The 18,780-nt window shown below is 53.5% G+C and overlaps 2 protein-coding genes and 1 long non-coding RNA gene across 77 annotated transcripts in view; 1 reads left to right on the top strand and 2 right to left on the bottom strand.

Annotated features, from left to right (window-relative positions):
• The window catches only part of MADD (MAP kinase activating death domain), a 40,813-nt gene extending 36,307 nt beyond the window's left edge, over window positions 1-4,506 (bottom strand). For 45 of the 50 annotated variants that reach the window (XM_086341457.1, XM_086341465.1, XM_086341460.1 and 42 more), the window contains exons 1-2: window positions 3,993-4,429; window positions 348-507 (exon numbers count right to left, since the gene is read on the bottom strand). In XM_086341457.1, the coding sequence (XP_086197583.1) occupies window positions 348-409 (62 nt within the window). In that variant the 5' untranslated portion in view covers window positions 410-507; window positions 3,993-4,429. Of the gene's footprint in view, window positions 1-347; window positions 508-3,041; window positions 3,203-3,992 lie in introns of those variants that run through there. The other 5 variants (XM_086341458.1, XM_086341477.1, XM_086341489.1 and 2 more) reach the window with 2 other exon arrangements.
• Window positions 4,507-5,760: 1,254 nt separating this feature from the next.
• NR1H3 (nuclear receptor subfamily 1 group H member 3) lies at window positions 5,761-18,780 on the bottom strand. 24 transcript variants are annotated; one of them, XM_086341522.1, is made up of 10 exons: window positions 18,607-18,780; window positions 11,923-11,999; window positions 11,207-11,395; window positions 10,430-10,696; window positions 9,854-10,062; window positions 9,567-9,746; window positions 9,285-9,384; window positions 6,562-6,675; window positions 6,248-6,342; window positions 5,761-6,056 (listed from the first exon to the last, which is right to left on the bottom strand). In XM_086341522.1, exons 2-10 carry the CDS (start codon window positions 11,960-11,962, stop codon window positions 5,910-5,912), a joined length of 1,341 nt encoding a protein of 446 aa, XP_086197648.1. In that variant the 5' UTR covers window positions 11,963-11,999; window positions 18,607-18,780; the 3' UTR covers window positions 5,761-5,909. The 24 variants fall into 24 exon arrangements, with proteins under 24 accessions (XP_086197648.1, XP_086197649.1, XP_086197643.1 ...); XM_086341523.1 differs by having other exon boundaries at window positions 18,550-18,771; XM_086341517.1 differs by having other exon boundaries at window positions 10,430-10,726; window positions 18,550-18,755.
• Window positions 6,675-9,176, top strand: LOC147358539 (uncharacterized). Of its 3 annotated transcripts, none has more exons than XR_015142379.1 (3): window positions 6,675-6,918; window positions 7,303-7,396; window positions 8,587-8,896. It is a non-coding gene; the product is annotated as an uncharacterized LOC147358539 (long non-coding RNA). The 3 variants fall into 3 exon arrangements; XR_015142381.1 differs by lacking the exon at window positions 8,587-8,896 and adding an exon at window positions 9,041-9,176 and having other exon boundaries at window positions 6,779-6,918; XR_015142380.1 differs by lacking the exon at window positions 8,587-8,896 and having other exon boundaries at window positions 7,303-7,598.

Below are 18,780 nucleotides of genomic sequence, written 5' to 3'. Positions count from 1 at the left end.
TTCAAGGTGAGTTAGCTAATGAATTCCCCAAGGAGCATAGGTAGACAGAAAAGGAGCACAACGTACTTTTCCTTTTTTCCGAAATAAGGAAGCTGAAGTAGATAAGAGTGTATTTGCTCAAAATCACAAAGATGCTATCTAAGAGCAGAGGTTTGCTCTTTCTCTTCCTCCAGGCCAGTAGCCTCGATCCGCCTGTTCTGTTTTTCCAACTGGCAGCAAATTTCCCATCAGGGTCAAATAACAGAAGAATGAGATATGCAAAGCAATGTGGGAGTAGGGAAGGGGATTCCTTACAGATTTTGTGGCTACCCCAGATGACTGGACAAAATCAGTCACTTCCTGGTTACCTGGCCCCTACGATCACCAGGTAGTCAAGTAACCGAGGACAGGACTTCTTCTTTTGCACCATGGCTCCAATTCATCAGTTCATCTCAGAGAAACTTCAAGGCACCAGGCATGGAGTCAACGTTCGCAGGACGAATTCTGATGTTATCTGAAAAGCCAAGTCTAATAGGAAACAAAGTACTGATAAGATCCACTGCTTCACCTAAGGGACTCATCCCTCTCCACGTCAACCCAGGTCAGAAGATCTTCCTTTTTACTACTAAAGATAGGAGAACATGACACTTTTCTCAGTCTAGAGCTCTGTCCCGGCTTATGAGCTCACAGAGTCACATGTCAAGAAGTAGGATAAATAATGGCCCACCTCCCATCCCTACAAACCAGGGCGTTTCCAGCCTCACTTCTGGGGCTGTTTCTGAAAAAGAGGCCTGGTCAGTCCAATCTGGACTCAATTATCATAATAACAAAAATTAAGTCACTTTCAGGACTGCTGCAGGGTACATCAGGATCAAACCAGACTCTGTAATCAGAACTAATCTGCACTCCTAGCTCTAGGTGGAAACCTAATTATTCTGTTCCAACATTCTGCGTTCAGCTTGATGTGAAATCACCCTATAGACTATACTTAATTGCACTCAGACAACAACAGACGGCTACTCTACCCCATGTGATCTCAAACGAGGGCTCTCCCTGCCCCGCTGCTGCCTCCATTCCATTTTTCTTCCCTCTTTAAGCAAGAAAGGGGCCAAGTGGCTACAGATACTAGCTCTGCCCTTGGTGCTGAATCATAGTCTTCCGCCTCTACTCTGGTTCCGGGATTTGAATCAGTGATACAATACACACGGATGAGGCCCTGTCCTTCTGGATCTTAGAGATAAAGAATCTAAAGGCAGAAACAACAGGATTTCTGTGAGGAGAGGGAGAGGTGCTCAGGGAAATTTCTAAACCACAGTCCAAAATTAGGAAAAGCTTCCATGTCTTGCCCTGGAGAAGGAAATGGCAACCCACTCCAGCATTCTTGCCTGGAGAATCCCATGGACAGAGGAGCCTGGTGGGCTACTGTCCTTGGGGTCGCAAAGAGTCAGACGTGACTGAGCGACTGAGCACTTACTCACTCCATGTCTTAACTGCAATTTATTTCCTGTTCAATTTCCATATACTTCCCTAAATAAAATGTTTCACTCCATGCCAAGGCCACTTTCAGCACTTCCCGCATTGCACCTCTGTGCCCAACACATGGCCACACTAGGACCTTGTTCACTGCACACACAGAACCCCACTGCACTACACACACTCTTACACACCACTCCCTTCTTTGCTGCTGCATGTACAATGCAAACACTCCCTGTAGGCTTAAGGCTCTACCTGATCTAGATGAGAAGTTATATCTTTTTTCTCTCTACTTAACCATTTTTAAAAACTATTTACAGCACCTCTTCAATCCTCAAAATACTTCTCCCTCCTTTCCCTTGCTCCCCATAGAGGGCCTGCAGGTAATAGGATTCGGTTTTGTCTCCATAGCAACTCTGGCTCCAGCAGTATTTATAGCAGAGCTGCCACCCCTCCCCTGCGTGGTGACCGCACAGTGCTAGCAGCTGCTACCCCAGAGCTGCCCGGTGCCCGTAACAATTCCTTCTCCTTGAATCTAGAGAAGCCTCTTCCACTGACAGCATCTACTGATTATCAGGTTATCTTCTCCCTCATGTGCCTTTAGTTTGCACTTGGTCCTAATCCTGGATTTTGTTAAGAGATTATCTCCCTTCTATACAACCACAACCAAGTTCCCAAGCTTGCTGTATACTCATTTCTAGGCATCACTGCCACCACAAGAGCCCTCTGGGTCTCCCCACTGCTATGGAATCATGAGCATACCGCAGAATGTAGAGCACTGTTAACAGAGCTCCTCCCAAGCGGAATGAGAAGGGGAGGGGAACACAGAAATGAAATGGGAAGATGGGTAAAAGCATAACTCATTCTCTAAACAATTATGTGTTTGTGGTGGTCATTTTATGACGTATTTAAACATCAGATCACTGTTGTACATCTGAAACTAACATAACAGTGTACTGTCAACCACACTTCAATAAAAATGTTTGCTCCAAAAAAAAAAAAAGAATCATGTGGAAAATGCCTAATGAGAGCCAAAGCACCTTAAAATAAAACAGAACTCGCAGGACCAGGGCTCAAGGCTGAGCCTTGAAATCTATGTTTACACTGAAAACCAGGAGCCCTTTACAACCAAAAATCTAGAAGATCACACCTGAAGCATTTTCTACTGATATACTAGGCATCGGACCTCTATCCTTGGTGGGATCCCAGCCCCCTCTGAACTGAAAATCACTTGATAAAACTGAAATCATTATCATGCTCTACAGTGTTCATCTCCCTCCAAAGCCACAAGGACCCAGAGACGACGTGACCATTCCGGCCACTAGCGACAGGATGGATTTTTAGCCTCGGCTCATATCTCATCAACAGCCACTGCCTTCAGTTATTCAGATTGCAGAGATAACTAAGGCTTTCCTACCCTTCTCCCCTCCTCACAAAGACTCTGGATCCTCTAACATGACCTATAACTCAACACTCTGTCTTCACATCCACCCACTCGGCCTCTAGCCTCAACCACATTTACAAAACGTAGAACCCATCATTATTAGCCCCTATATTCCAAAGGCATCAAGCTACAAACGCAAACCTACCTGCTGAAGTTCTACACAGTTACCATCCACTGCATCCACAGAGCTTTAAATTATCTGTGTCTTTTCAGCTTACAAATGGTCACACGGACCAGCTCCTTGGATCTGTCCCCCGTTTGGGGCAGGATGTTAATAGTAAAGCCACAGGAACCAGAGAGCGATATGACATCTTCGCTGACGTGAGCAACGACAGGAGGCTCTCTCCCCTCCCCCTCCTCCCCAGGCAGTGACCTTGCAAGCGCATCAGCACAGACTGGTCCAGCTTGGGGAAGAATGAGAGCAAGGAGGCAGGCGCTAGGCAGGGATGGGGAAGAGGGGAGGACAGGAATAGGAGGGCGAATTTAGAGGTGCACGAGGACGAGCAGGGAAGCTGTTGCAGTAAAGATGAACAACGGCGTCTCCACTCACCAACAAGCCAATTTTGAAACACCGAATTAAAAAAAAAAATATATATATATTTTTGAAGAACCAAATGTCCTTCTTCAAAACCTAACCAAAGATAAGCCGCGCGCCTGCGCGCACACACATATACACACGCGCACAGAAACAGACACACACAGGCTCGCCATGTGCTTAGCACGGCTCGGGCCCCCGGGCTGGACAGCTCTGCCCACCCCCTCACCTGCTGGACAGTTCTCCCCCCGCCCCCGCCCCGGAACCAGGGCCGCCAGTCCGCCCCGTAGGAACCCAGCCCTGCAGCCGCAAGCTGCGCCCAGGCTCGCAGCCCGAACCCCCTCAGCGGCCCGGACGCCCCCTCCTCCAGCCCCACCGGCCCTATTCCTTACCGACCCCTGCTCTGCCTCTCGAGACCTCCATACCCTCTCACACGCCTCTGGGGCCTCCTTAGAGACCCCTTCCCCATGGAGCTCCTGTTCCCTCCCAGGATCCGCTTCCCCCCGGGGAACCCAATTCCCAACACCTTCCTAGGGCCCCCAGCGGTCCGGACCTTCCTACCTCCCGGGCCTAGGGGGACCGGCCGGGCTCGGCTGGACGTCCCCGGGCAAGCCGGGCGTCAGTGGCTCCCCGGCCCCGGCGCCGCTCGGAGAGCAAGCCAGTTCCGCGTCTGCACCAGGGGGGCGCGCACCTCTCCGACTAGGTGAAGGAAGGGGAGGCTGAGGGGCGCCGGGGGCCGTACCATTCACCCCCGGGGGTGGGGGGGACAGGGCTGCACCAAGCCGAGCGCCGAAGGGCGGAGCCGGTCTCGGGAGAAGGGCGTTTACGCACACACCTAGGCGTGAGGGAGTGGGAGCGCGATGGGGCGCGTACGTGCCAAGGGGAGGGCCCACGGGAACGCTGCTGTGGGTGTGGGTTGCGCAAACATTTCAGTTCGACACGGTAATAGAGCCCATTTCAATGATGGTACGTTCACCCTGGAAGCGACTTCTCAACATAAGCTGCTCTCAGACTTTCTCGCCGTCCCCTTTACTTCACTTCCCTCCCCACCCCCCGCTCGCGGTTTGGAAGCGCCCAACCGCCCGTGCAGGGAAGCCGGCGGCTGAGGCGGCGGAGCCTACCAACTCGGGACGGCGGGGGGGGGGGGGGAGGGGGGGCCGGGCGGCTTGAGGCCGGAAGGCGCGGCCGCGTTATCACCTACGCCCGGTGCTCTCCAAGGAAGGGGGCGTGGGCGGCGCCGCGGGGCCCGCTGGGAAATGCAGTCCAGCCCTTCTGAGAGGCTCAACCCGAGACGCGGCAGCCTCCCCTTGGCTTCAGAGGACATTACCCCCACCCCCCTCCACCCCCCCGCCCCAGTCCCACAGGGCCTGCGGGCCAAGAGGAAGGACTTATTGTCCTTTGATTTTCAGGAAAATCGAGGCATTGGACCTGCACGCGCTAATACAGGTGCGCGACTGAGGCGTTGGTTCTGAAAAATAAATCCAACACTCCTCCCCCAGAGAAAGACAACGCGCGATCCCACCGGGATTCCTGAAGGGGAAGCAGGCCTCCCAGCCTCAGCACCTCATTGACCCCTTACGGCGCAATGGGAATTGTAAAAGGAGGTCCCCTCCCACGGCCGAGGCTGTCACTTTGTGACCTGCCTCCCTCCTCTTGAGTCTGGAAGCGGACCCTCAAGGACACACTAGCTTCCCGCCTCCGGTGGTCGGGCCCCCACTCCCACCCACCAATCCAGAAATCGGTTTCTATCCTTCTGAATTCAGTTTGGTCTTCCTATACAAACATCCTAAAGGAAATCAGTCCTGAATATTCATTGGAAGGACTGATGCTGAAGCTGAAACTCCAATACTTTGGCCACCTGATGCGAAGAGCTGACTCATTTGAAAAGACCGATTCTGGGAAAGATTGAAGGCGGGAGGAGAAGGGGACGACAGAGGATGAGATGGTTGGATGGCATCACCGACTCAATGGACATGAGGTTGAGTGAACTCCGGGAGTTGGGGATGGACAGGGAGGCCTGGCGTGCTGCAGTTGTGGGGTCGCAGAGAGTCAGACATGACTGAGCGACTGAACTGAACGGAACTGATACAAACAGTGCCAGACCTCTCAATGTGGCAGCCCCGAGGCGCTTACAGCCAAGGAGGAACAGTGCAGAATTTCTCTGGGGGCCCTGTGGGGAAAAACAGGAAGTGGTAGAAGCAGCATGGGCAGTGCCCGGAGAGCCTAGTGCAAAGGGGCCCCCAGGTTCATCCATTTGACAGGGTTCACACAGTGTTCACGTGGAGCACAGTGTGGCTATCCCGACTACTCAGCAGCCACAAAACTCCCAACCCTTTGACTCTCCTTTAATGCCACGTGAGGATCTCCTCTGCCCAGCCCTCAGGAATGTTTGTCCTTCATCTGGCTCCACCTCTAGGAGGCAGCCACCCAGCCTCAGTCATCCAGCCCAGGAAAACAGAAGACACGGAGGAGGAACTGTCATTCGTGCACGTCCCAGATCTCAGAGAGCAGCGGGGGAAGCTTCTTATCCTGCAGGCGCAGGGCAAACACTTGCTCTGAGTGGACGCTGCTCAGTGTCCGGAGGCTCACCAGTTTCATCAGCATCCTTGGGAACATCAGTCGGTCCTAGGAAAGGAGAGGGACAAGTAGGGCCTTTTGTCTCTCCCCAGGGAAGAGGGGCCAGGGGTAGGGGAGTTGCGGGAGAGGCAGAGAAGTGTCTGTGCTCGATGCAGTCAGGGAGGGGTTCTAGAAGGGACAGCAGGTTTTCTGGGGATGAGCTGTGGAGAGGACGGAGGAGGAGCAGTGGGGAGACTCACATGGGGGTGGTGGATGGAGACGTAGGCATGCAGGGCCTCCACATATGTGTGTTGCAGCCTCTCTACCTGGAGCTGGTCCTGCACGTTGGGCCGGTCTACAGGTCACCAACAGAGTTGAGTGGCAGGTCTGGCCAGGGTCTCATTTCCATACCCCAAATCACAACCCCAGAAATAGGGACCTGCCGCACCCAACCTCTCCTATCCCACAGGAACACAGCAAGGGCCTCCACCCCCACGATCGTTGCCCTAAGGCGCCTGCAGCCCTCTCTGGTTTGAGTCTCTCACTGGTTTTCCCTCTCGCCCCTCCTCCGCACCTGCAGAGAAGATGCTGATGGCAATGAGCAAGGCAAACTCAGCATCATTTAGCTGCAGCTCGTTCATGGCTCTGGAGAACTCGAAGATGGGGTTGATGAACTCCACCTGCAGCCCTGGGGAGGAAGAAGAGAGGCTGGGGACTGTGGCATGGGCTTTGTTGTTCAATCCCTAAGTCATGTCTGACTCTCTTGCAACCACAGAGACTGTAGCCCACCAGGCTCCTCTGTCCATGGGATTTCCCTGGCACAAATATTGGAGTGGGCTGCCATTTCCCTCTCCAGGGAATCTTCCTGACCCCAGGATTGAAGCTGGGTCTCCTGCACTGGCAAGCGGATTCTTTACCACTGAGCCACCAGGTGAGTCCCGTGACATGGGCAGCACAGCTCAATTTAGGAAGATACCAGGAAACTCAGTCAGAAGTCCCCAGGCTCTGCTGTGTAACCTTGGATAAGCTTCTTAGCCTCTTTAAGTCTCTTATGTGAGGTGGGAATCATATCTGAACTTACAGAATTGTGATGGTTAAATGGTAAAGCATACAGACCCCTTTGCACTGAACCCAGCATATAGGACATGCTAAATTAAATAATCACAATAACAATTCTGTTAGAATTCTTCTTAGAACTCTTCAGGGCCCCACATTACTAGAAATAGAGGCAACTCTATGTTTGTTTACAAAAAGACTTCTTCACTGACAAGTGGCCTTACTTTGAATAGTAGCAACATTTCATTTTCCATCACAGGGGAGACAGCAGTGTGTTGAGGGTGTGGACTCTGTTGTTGGACTCCCTGGGTTTGAGTCCTGGCTCTACCACTTCCTAGGCTGTGTGACCTTGGGTAAGTTATTTAAGCTCTCTGGGCTTTGGTTTTCCTATCTCTAGGATGGAAATAATACTACCTATCTCATAATGGGTCCTTAGAATAATGAGTGGCACATAAAATAACTGCCATATAAGTGTTGAATAAATTAAAAAAAAAAATAGAACCAGTCTTCTTACTGAGAAGACTGAAGTTCAATAAATCATGACTTGTTCTAAAGGATAGCGTTCTAACGAACGTTTCTCCCAAACACAGTCAAACTCTCTCCACCCTACCCATCCCCTAGGTTTTCTCAGATGTCTTTTAGCAACCATCTGCTAACTTTTCCATTCCAGGCTTCTCGATTAGTCACTTCCTGTACTTTCACCCCGATGTTTATCAAGTGTGTCTTGATACACTTAATGGACAAGCTCTGTTTAGAAAGCCCTTCTTGGTGAGGTGTCCAGCCTTGAACGGCGCTGAACAGCCCCTTGGGAGGACGAGCCAGTTTTGGAGTTTCACCTCCTGTGAGGGTCCACTGCTGCTCGCTGAGTGAGCACCCCCACTGTGGTCGGCTCACGTCACTAGCCACTCACACGTACGTGCAGCATGTGGTAGTGGAGGTAGAGGGGGAGGGAGACCTACCCAAAGAGCACCGCTCCCCTCACTGAAAACATGAGAAATGAAAGACAAACACTAGGACATGAAAACCGCTTATATAAATGAATCTATAAATAGATGCAGATTCAGATAGCCCAAGTCCGTAAGTGCCCAAAGATACGTGCAGACGTGAAAACAGGCAAGGGTTCAGAAGGGAGGATGTTATGAAGGAGAAGGCCGTGGTTGGGTAGAGAAAGGGGGCAGGGCTGGGCTTCTAAAGCAGGAAAGTCATTACATCACTCCTATTAGGTGTCTCTACGTTCAAGCAGCGCACCGGGTGCTATAGAAGGCTAGAGGTGCCCACACAGCCCTCCCATGCCCTATGGTGAAGGGAGGCCTACCTAGAAAGCTCACTGGGTGGCCTGTGACCAGACAAGAGCTGGCCTGAGTCACCAGAAACCTTTTTGAACTCTGCCCTGGAAACCAGGATCCTCCAAACCTGAGAATGGAGTCAGCATCAGCCCTATTTTACAGACCCACTGACTCAGGTGTTAAACCACTCAGTCTCTTGTTCAGCCTCAGTCTGGTCTCTCCAAAACACCTTCTACCTTCCAACCCTTCTCCCACAGCACAAACATCAGCAGCAACCGAATATGAGGAAACCAACGCTGCTTAGCCTGCAAGCAAACATCAGCTAGAGAACCGCACTGTGAACTAATTCTTGGAGAAAGTACTCCAGCTATGGGATGGGGACAGAAGTGTTCCCTCTTATCCTAAAACTGCCCCATCTGGGCATGTCTGCTGTGTTTTAACGCCAATGCCACGGCTCCTCAGAAAGCGCAGTTGAAAAGGAGGAAATCAGTCCGCATGATCCTTAAAGAGCACGTCTGTGAAAGGTTTTTCGTGATTGACTACTAAAGGGCTCAGTGAGGTTTTCGAGGATTTTTCCTAGCTTTTCTTCAAGCAAAATATTATTCATAAGCACAACATATAATGCAGATTTAAATGGAGCTTCTTGTTTGGCTAAAGTTAGGGTGAAGGATATGTCTGCTCTAAGGTGACACTGTGGAAACCCTGCCTCAGGTTCCTGGGAGCACAGTCTGAGAACCGCTGGCCTAATGCAACAGAGACCAGGAATTGGTGTGGGGCAGTTAAGGGAAAACTATCAGCATTTCAACTTTCCATCTTGGAAAAACAGGTGGGTCTTTCCCTTTGGAGCCGCTCAAACCCTGGGCCTGCAGCTCTGTAGTCACTATGGACCCCCTGCATGATGGGACAAAATGCATGTGTCCATCCAGCCCAGCCCCTTTGTGAGCTCAGTCCTCACCTGCTTTGGCAAAGTCTTCCCGGTTATAACTGAAATCCTTGAGGAAGGTGATACTCTCACTTCCAGGGTTGTACCTCCGAGAGGTCTCCAGGAGCATCACCTGCACACAATGATCAGGCTGGTCTCGGGCCGGGGCACCTTCGAGCAAAGGGCAGCCCCTCAACCCTACTTCCCGGGCCGGGGGGTAGCGGGGAGGACACGGCTTTCCAGGGGGCTGGCTGGAGGCTCCTCCCACAGACATCCTGTTCAGGTCCTCCCTTCACCCCCGTCCCCGCCAGTCACCTCAATCGCAGACGTCTTCAGCAAGGCGATCTGGTCCTCCCGGCTGAGCTGCAGGAAGCCTGGCAGCTGTTTGGCAAAATCCACGATCTCCTGCACGGAGACGATGGCCAGCTCAGTGAAGTGAGCAAAGCGCTGCTGACGGGCCTCCCGGCTCTGGGGATCTGGTGCCATTGGCCAAGGCTGCCCGGAAAGGCAAGGAGGAAGGAAACAAAGCGCCCTGAGCTGGATGTCAAGAAGCCACCTGGGGCTCTGGGCACAGCCGTCTCTTCCCCAAGTCTCTCAGGTACCGTGACTCGAAGCTGGTCTGAGAAGGAGCGCCTGTTACACAGCTGCTGGGCAGCCACCAGCTTCTCAATCATGCCCAGCTGCTCTGGGCTGAGCTGGGGCAGGACTTGGGGAGGTGAGGAAGCTCTCGGGGGTGCAGATGTGGCCTGAGCCTGTTCCTCCTCTTGCCGCTTCATTTTCTTCAGACGGATCTGTTCTTCTGATAAGACACCTGAGGAGAGAGCGGGACAGGGTGAGGAGGGGAGAAGTGGGGAGACAGGAAACGGGGATGGGGCACAGGAATAGTTTGAGGCTCCAGAAAAGTGGAGAGTGTTGGATAAAGACAAAGTAGATACAAAAAAAAACACATGCCATGTGGCATGTGGGATCTTAGTTGCCAGACCAGGGATGGAACCTGAGCCCCCTGCAGTGGAAGCTCAGTGTCCTAACCATCAGGGAAGTCCCTAAAGAAGAAACTTTAATCCACTCTTAGGAAGGCCTGCAACTCAGCTGCCTGTCTGCCCCCAGACCCTAGCAGCCACATGTCCCCTCTTCCCCATCAGCCTAACCGCCCCCAGCTCCGGTGTCCAGACACTCACACTCCTCCCGCATGCCCGCCTGGCGGCACTTGCGAAGGCGGCACTCCTGGCACTTGCGGCGCATGTAGGTGTCCATGGGGCAGTGGCCCCCGCTGTGGCAGACGTAGCGTGCCCCTTTGATGACACTGCGGCGGAAGAACCCCTTGCAGCCCTCGCAGCTCAGCACGTTGTAGTGGAAGCCGGAGGCCTTGTCCCCGCACACGCTGCACAGCTCGTTCCCCAGCATTTTGGGGGCGGGCCCCTTTTTCCGCTTTTGTGGACGAAGCTCTGGATGCAGGGAAGAGCCTTCATGTTCTTCTTTGGGGAGAAGGCTTAGTGCTCAGTTGGCCACTGCCCTGAGTACTCAGTGACCTTCATTCACTTCATTATACCAAGACTAGTCTCTCTATTCTAAGAAAGTAGCTCTCATACGCCACGCTGTCCTAGGTACTGTCTGAGCCCTTACAGGTGCTGATCCTTACAACAACCTACGAGATGGGTGCTCTTATTATTTCCATTTTATTGAGGCTCAGAAGAGCCTAAAAGTGAGTGAAGTCGCTCAGTCGTGTCCGACTCTCTGCGACCCCATGGACTGTAGCCCACCAGGCTCCTCTGTCCATGGGATTTTCCAGGCAAGAGTACTGGAGTGAAGAGCCTAAGACAGATGCAAGATTTACACTCAGATCACTTACGTCTAGTTGACGCCAAAGCCTTTGGACTTAACCCTGATCTCATAAGGTAAAGAGTCCTGATCCCAGATCCAGGGAGCCCCCGCCTCCAAATCTGGCAGCTCCTCACCTGTGGACTCTGGAGGGGCCTCTACACCAGGGAGCAGGGCCGTGGGCTCTGGCGCCTCCAGCCCCATCCTCGAAGTGTCCCCAGCGGACTGCGGCGTGCTGGACTCCTCCCTGAGGATGCACTTGCTGCTTCCCAAGGGCTGGCTGCTTGCATCTTGTGCATCTGGTTCCCACAGCTCCACTGCAGAGTCTGAACCCCGAAAGAGAGACACAAGGGGTCTCAGGCCCCCCCCCACCCCTCCTGCATTCTCCTGGGAAACTGCAAGTCTATCTCCGCCCACAGAGGGCAGCAAAACGCTGGCTCTGGCTCTGGGACCCTGGGATTGTTATGGGCTCTAGAGTGAGCCACTTGTAGTCCCCTGCACCTCAATGCCTTAAATGAGGACATTAAACTCTGTCCTTTGGGCGGGGGCTGAAGTTCGTCCATCTCAGAGATCAGACAGAACTCTTGAAAGCCAAGCTGGGTAAGCCCTGGACATGCCAAGCCTCCCCAGCAGCAAGCCCGGATTGAGAAGGATGGCAGGTTATCTGCAAGGGCCAGGCACGAGAACCAGCACAGAGGCATCCCGGGCAGAAGGAGGTCAGCAACACCCAGAGCAGCTCTGAACTGTTCTCCAGGGGTGGGCAGAAGGCAGGTCATGTAGGAGGCTGATTCCCGCTGGAGGAGAGGAGCCGGCGCCCAGGCTCAGGGGAGAGGGCTGGAGTGAAGACGCTTACCAGAAACATCAGGCACAGGAGCCTCCAGCCACAAAGACATCTCTTCCCGGAGCCCTGGACATTACCAAGGGACTGTCCTGCAGGAAGGATCCAGGTTACACTATTCCCAAACTGGGTCCCTTCCCCTCCTGATCCTGCCTTTTATCTATCCTCACATATCAGCTTATGTTTACCTGCCATGTATGTGTTAGCGCCTGTGCCAAGGCTTGCCATGCCTTCCTCACAACATCCCTGTGATGTCAGAGCTACTCTTAAACCCAATTTCCAGATGAGGAAACTGGAGTTACAAGACACGAAGAAAACTGCCTATGGCCACGCAGTTAGGCAGCGGTAGAGCCGAGGTAGACTCCCAACTCTGGTCTCTCCGACCCGAAAACTCTCATGTCTTGGCTACCGTGCCACCTTTTCTCCCCAGGCCCCGCTCCAGGCTGTCAGGGAACATTTGACGCCCCCGCGCCCGGCTTCTGTCAGAGCCCCTTCCCCTTACTCCTGCACTGGGGACCGCAGGCGTTGGGCCGAACCCGGGACAAGTTCTGAGATCCAGACTCCCTCCACCCCGCGATAAACACCGCTAGTTAAGACAAACCTCCCTCCTGCCACTTCCCGGGACAAAATTCTCGCCTCCGGGAGTCACCCCAGTTCACATAGAGGACCTCCTCCCTTGATCGCGACAAGTTATTCTGGGGCTTAGAGCGAGCGCTGCGCTTCCATCACCACCCTCCCTCGCTGCTCCCCAAAGACCCCCTTTCTAAAGCCCCGAGACACCCCGCACCCCCGCCCCCACTCCCGGACACGCAGACGCAGAGCCCCAGGGCAGAACTGAGGCGCAGACCCACCGGTGCCCGGGCCGCCAGACTCCCCGGCCGGGGCAGTCTCTGGAGCCCCCTTGCTGGGAAAGCAGGATGCTGCAGTCCCCCGGTCCGCAGGCCTCGGCGGCGGCCGAGGCGCCCAAACTGAGCGAGACGGGGGCCGGGAGCCCGGTGCCGACCGACTGGAGCCCGGGCCTCCTCGCCCCCGCCCCCGGCGCTGACTCCGCCCCTGCCGGCCGGCCGCCCCCTCGGCCCGGCGCCACCGCGGCCCCTGCCCCCCGAGCCCGGCGGCCGCATGTCCCCGCAGAGCGGGCCGCGGGTCTCCCCTTCCTCTCCTCACCCCGGCGGCTCGGAGCGGCTCTTACACAAACCGCTGCATCCCAGGCACCACCCCCCACCACCACCCCACTCCCCGCAGCCTCCAGAGTCGTCCCCTCCCCTCCGGAGACATCTCGCAGAGCAAAGGTCCCGGCCCGGCCCGGAATTGCGACACCGAGCCCCAGCCTGCTTTCCCAGTCTTCCTCCGCCTTCCCTGCCTCGGGAAGGGGCTGAGCAGCTCTCCCCACCATCTCCAGGCCGGGGCCAAGCTGCGAGAACTCCAGGGGTGGAGACGGGCAGGTTGCTGGGCTTTCAGGGAGTTTCTGACTGTGGGTGCCCTGCGGGGGGTGTGGGGGCCCTCCGCGAGGGGAAGAGGTTGGAGGGGGGGCTGGGGTGGAAAGAAGTCGCTTCAACACTGGATGGTCTGGGATGGGAGGCTGTAGATCTGGGTACCAGCCCGGAGGACCTGAGAGGGTGTGTATATAGGAACGGTTCCATCACAAGTGAAGGCAGGCCCTGTCGCGCTGCTCCTGAGACCATATCCCTGCCTTCCTGCCCCGCTGCCTGGAACACCGAGGTCTACCCTGAAGGTGGACGCCTCATTTTATTGATTTTACCTCCCCTGAAACAGAACCTGACGTAGAGAAAGAAACAAGAGTAGGTACTGTGGTCCTGTTTGTTGAATGAATAAGTAAACAAGGAAAACAGCATGATCCTCTTCTATCCTATACTTGTTACCTCGAGTCAGTTTCATCTCCACAACACTGCTTCAGTGCAGGGGCTCTGAGCTCAGGTTTTGGATTCAAATTTGGGCCTTGCCTCTGCCTCTTATTTTCTGTGTGATCTTGATTAAGTGGGCTTCCCTGCTGGCTCAGGCTATAAAGAATCCACCTGTGATGCAGGAGACCTGGGTTTGATCCCTGGGTGGGGAAGATCCCCTGGAGGAGGGCATGGCAGCCGACTCCAGTATTCTTGCCTGGAGAATCCCATGGGCAGAGGAGTCTGGCAGGCTCCAGTCCATGGGGTCACAGAGTCAGACACGACTGAGCAACTAACCACAGCACACAGCACTTGATTAACTGTTACTTAATGTCTCTGAACCTGTTTCCCTATCTTTATAACAGGGATAATAATAATGATTTTTACCACAGAAGGTTGTCGTGGCAATTAAACAATATATCAGATGTATCGCACCCAGTAAGAGTACTAGAGATGGTAGCAGTGATCAGCCTCCCAATTCCTTCAGCAATGGGTCTTCCCATCACCTTGGTTCTGAACACTATTAACCTTCCAGTGCTTATTTCCGTATACATCCCCCTCTTCTGGTCCTTGGAGCCGTCCCAGGAGGGAGGGAGGGTACAGTAACTCTGAGCTCCGTTTTCTTCTCGGAGAACACTGAGCTCAGGGCGGAGCCTTTTCCGGGACCACACACAGTCAGTGGCTGAGCTGGGATCGGAATCCAGATGTCCTCACTCAAGTCCCCGTCCTCCTTCTCCTGCGTCAGAGTCCAGGATGCCTCTCAGGTCTGCTGGACCAGTGAAGCACTGAGATGGGCAAAGCGGGAGCGGGGTCGGGGGTGGGGGGTGGCCGGGGTGCTGCAGTGGGAGAGGCAGAGGGCCCTGGGGATGCTTCAGTGCAGATGTGGGAAGCAAGGGGCTGAGGTTACTGCTGGTTGTCCCCCACCACCCCGCCCCACTCCCAGTTTCCTGCTCACAGGCTCTTCCTGTTTTGCTGTGAACTCGTTCCCATGGGTCCCACATTAAAGCAGAGAAGGACAGGAGGCCAGGGCGGGCAGCCAGAGGGACAGACACGGATATGAACAGGGCACCAGGGAAGAGGAGAGAGAGCAGGGCAAGAGTGGACAAGGGGTGGGGGGAACTGGGTGGGAGAGGCACCAGGCAAGCAGAAACAGAAAGGAGCTTAGTGAAAGATGGGAGGAAGCTCAGGGTGGGACAGGGGGAACGGGTGGAAGTTGGGGACCAAAACTTGAGAAGACAGCAGGCTGGGCAGTGTTGCAAAATCTGCCCATGTATTCATTTTCACATTTCAGAAAAGCCCCTCTGACATCCCCCATCTCAAAGTTCTGCCTCCAGCTTTTGCTCTTGTTCCCTCTCATCACAAGGTCATCCCCTCACAAGGCCGGCACCCCAGGCTGGGCATCTCTGAGTCATGAGCACAAGGCCCAGCTGTCCTGGGAAAGTAAAAAACCAGGGACTCTGGCTCTTGGGCAACTGAAATGGTTCCGTCTTAAGCACGCACACCCTCTCTCGGCTCCCTCCTCCTCCAGTGCACAGGGAGGGTCAGCGGTGCCACTGAGACACCTGGTGATGGGCACTCGGGTGGAACTCTGGTCTGGGGTCTGATGACTTTTCTTCTGGGAGTCAGGAGAAGACCCTCGTTCACTCCAGATCCTCAACTCCTCTCCTCACGCCCTCATCTCCCCGTAGGCCAGGACCGAGGACCACACACGAGCTGGTTCTGTCACCCTCTGACCTGGGCCAGAGCCGGCTGCTGAACAAGCAGCTTAGGGCGCCATCTCTCCCACGTCAGGGAGTCAGCCTCAGCCTCGTCTCAGAGGAGGAGGAAGCGTGACTGCCTGAGTTACCCCTTCAGGTTACAGGGGTTCAGGAGCCTCCCCCGCATGAGGGGAGAGCAAAATGGGCAAAGACCAAAACCTGTTGGTGGTCTCTCCACAGGGGTCCTGGAGACTAAGGACTGGGACATGTTCCCCAAGCCAGGGCCAGCAGTCAGTTATCTGCAGCGGGCATCACTTCTCACTTTGCCAGACCCCCAAACCTACCTACCAGTCTCCAGGAGGTGTCAGGTGCAAGGCCTCCCCTTCCCGAGGGGGCTTTCCTGTGTGCTTCCTCCACCCCGAGAGGAGGCATCCTGCCTGGGAGCTCCATTTAAGATCTTCCAGCTCCCCACAACCTGCAGAGGGAATCTGAAGCCAAGACAGGCACATCCCCCAGCCCGTGGTCACATGCACCACTAGATAACTCCCCTCAAAGCACTCCCCTGAAGCAGGCCACAGGGTACACTTGGTGGTATGGAGGAGGGGGGCAAGTGCTTCCTGCTGCCTCCCTCACGATTCTGGAAGGCTGCAAAGTGTGGGGAGTGGGGGGTGGGGGGGCGGTCATCTTTCAGGCCAACCAAGTAACTTCTCAAACCCCTAGTCACAGGACAGGGAAGAACCCAGGAATTCCAGGTCGGTGAGTTCAGAGATGATACAGATGGCAGAAAGGAAAAAAAGAAAAGTAACATTTATTAGGCCCTACGACATACATTTATCTTTGCATGTATTATTTTATTTCTCCTTATATATAAAACCCCAAGAGGTAGTTACTAGCAGGAGGGGAAATCTCAGATTTGAACACAAGTGTAGCTGACTCAAAAGCTCAAACTCAAACAAAATTTCCACCTCACTCCATTACACAAAACTACCTTCCCAACTGGGAAAAACAATGAACTCACACGGATTTAGGTTCACTTCTGCCAACAAAGGGTAGAGCAGTGGTTCCCAAACCTGGCCTCCTTTTCAGAGATTCTGATTTATTTGGCCTGAGGTAGGAAGGGGATGACAGAGGATAAGATGGCTGGATGGCATCACCGACTCGATGCACATGAGTTTGGGTGGACTCCGGGAGTTGGTGATGGACAGGGAGGCCTGGCGGGCTGCAAATCATGGGGTCCCAAAGAGTCCGACACGACTTGAGTGACTGAACTGAACTGAACTGAGGCCCATGTATCCATCTACACATCCATTCTTTTAGCAGCTGTAGCTAAGAACCAAGGTTTGGGAACCACAGAACCATCTGGTGGAAAACAGGCGGAAGCTGGGGGTCCAGAAGCCAGGGCTCTGCTCTCGGCTCTAACATGCACTGTGATGCAATCCTCACCCTTCCTGGGTTTATTTCTCACCATCAAAACTGAAATAATATCTTCTCCATCAATACTTCCTACATTGGATATTTGCAGGCACAAAGAAAACAGAAATATTTGAGCAAGTGGGAAGAAAAGCAAAAGATGAATTTAAGGGATTTTTGTTCTACGTGCCAAAATTTAGTAAGCCTGGGATTTACACTCTGATATCACAACAGTCTGGTTACTTTGCAAGGAGAGTAAGGGGCATATTAAAATGAAATATTCAACAACTCCCATTAATATGCAGAATTTTGCCAATTAACCATGTCCCACTCAACCCCACCCACGTGAAAAGGTTTCCTTTGCTAGAAATCTCTTTATTGAAAATATTTGGGGGCCACTGAATATAGTTAAACAATGCAGTTTGAGTAGCCTGTGAGAAATAGCCCATTATAAGGAAAATTTGAATAGAAATCAGAAAACCTGAGTTTTAATCCAGTCTCCTGAATTGTGTGACCTTGGACAAGTCACTTCCTCTCTTAGGATTTGTTTTCTTATCTGTGAAGAAAAGGGGACTAGGTTACATCAAGGATTCAGAGGTGCTGATTTATGAAGCTTATTAATGGTCTTCATGAACTTCTTGGGATTGTGTGCAAAATTCTATTTGTGTGTGGACATTTTTCTGGAGGAGAGGAGACTAAATTTTCATCTAATTCATAAAGGGGCTTGTGACTAAATACGGCTAAGAACTTTTTGACTACCCAGCCTTCAGATCTCAATTTCTATTCACTCCTCCTTAACAATTCTGGAAGCAAAGTTTAGATCCTGAAATACATGTAAATAATTCAATCTGGAGTCCTGGGGCAAAATAATGACTCTGCTTTCTTCCACATGTTCTGATCAGGTGTTATTTCTCCAATGATCTGAGGTAATTGGCTACTAGGGGGCAGATCTGAATCAAAGCATCTCAATGGCCTTTGACCTGACTTCCTGGAGCAGTGAGTCCCTCCCCAAGTTCAGAGTCACAAAGATCTGAAGCCAGACTGGCTGCATCTATATCCTAGCAATGAGTGCCAAGCGGGCCTCTGTCTGATTCTGTGGAAAGCCCATCTACTCCTACTGTATGATATTCTCTTTTCCCTTACCCCTATATCTCCCCACTGGTCTGAAACGTCTCCCCTGAGGATTCACTGCTTTGGTTTTGCAGCCTGAACATCCTGTGCAACCCAACCCCTTTGAGAAGAGGCACGGCATCTTGATTCTAATCATCTAAAACTTGGAAGTGGACGGGTGGGAGGAGAGGGAAAAGGACTGGAAGGGGAAGTGAGAGAGCACCTTAAGCTCTGCTCAGGAAATGAGCAGTAGGCTAGAGTGGGACCAACCTCAGGCACACGGGAAGTCCAAAGGGCTGGTACACCCTGTGCCCTACACCCCGAACAAGCCTTCCTTCAGGGAATAAGAGCCCGGGCCAAGGCTCAAATTCCACCCTAAGTAAGGCGTGTGGAGACAGCCGCCCTGGGCCACCCCTCGCCTCAATTCGGCGCCGGCTCTGGCTCTAGGTCAAGCCCGGAAGCACCCCCAGGCCCGAGGGGGCGCTCGCTCTCCCGGCTACGGTCCAGCCGAATACAAGAGCCACCTTGGTACGGGGGTCTCCGTGAGCAGAGGCAAAATCCACGTTCAGGGGTCTCTTTACCAAGACGAGGTCTTCAAACCCTTTCTGCAGGGCGAGGTCGCGCTACATTCCCACGCTCCTCCTCCATGGCAGGATCGCGAACCTCCTACAGGAATTCCCTCCGGGATTCCTCCTCCCACCATCCCTGCCCCGCGCCTTTACCACGATGGCGGCGAGCGGACTTCCGGCGTGTGT

The sequence above is a fragment of the Bos grunniens genome, chromosome 15 (assembly GCF_055505025.1).
Source record: "Bos grunniens cultivar Pamir isolate PY7600 chromosome 15, Bosgru_T2T1.0, whole genome shotgun sequence".
NCBI classification, from domain to species: domain Eukaryota; kingdom Metazoa; phylum Chordata; class Mammalia; order Artiodactyla; family Bovidae; genus Bos; species Bos grunniens.
Note: the sequence above shows the minus strand (reverse complement) of the source record. Positions and strands in the feature narration are given on the sequence as shown.

Excerpts from the sequence above, each read along its gene's own strand:
- NR1H3 (XM_086341517.1), bottom strand. The coding sequence starts at position 11,962 with ATGTCTTTGTGGCTGGAGGCTCCTGTGCCTGATGTTTCTG. Across the intron at positions 10,727-11,206 it reads GGCCCCTCCAGAGTCCACAG|AAGAACATGAAGGCTCTTCC; the intron begins GTGAGGAGCTGC and ends TTCTCCCCAAAG. Across the intron at positions 6,676-9,284 it reads GGAAGACTTTGCCAAAGCAG|GGCTGCAGGTGGAGTTCATC; the intron begins GTGAGGACTGAG and ends CTTCCTCCCCAG.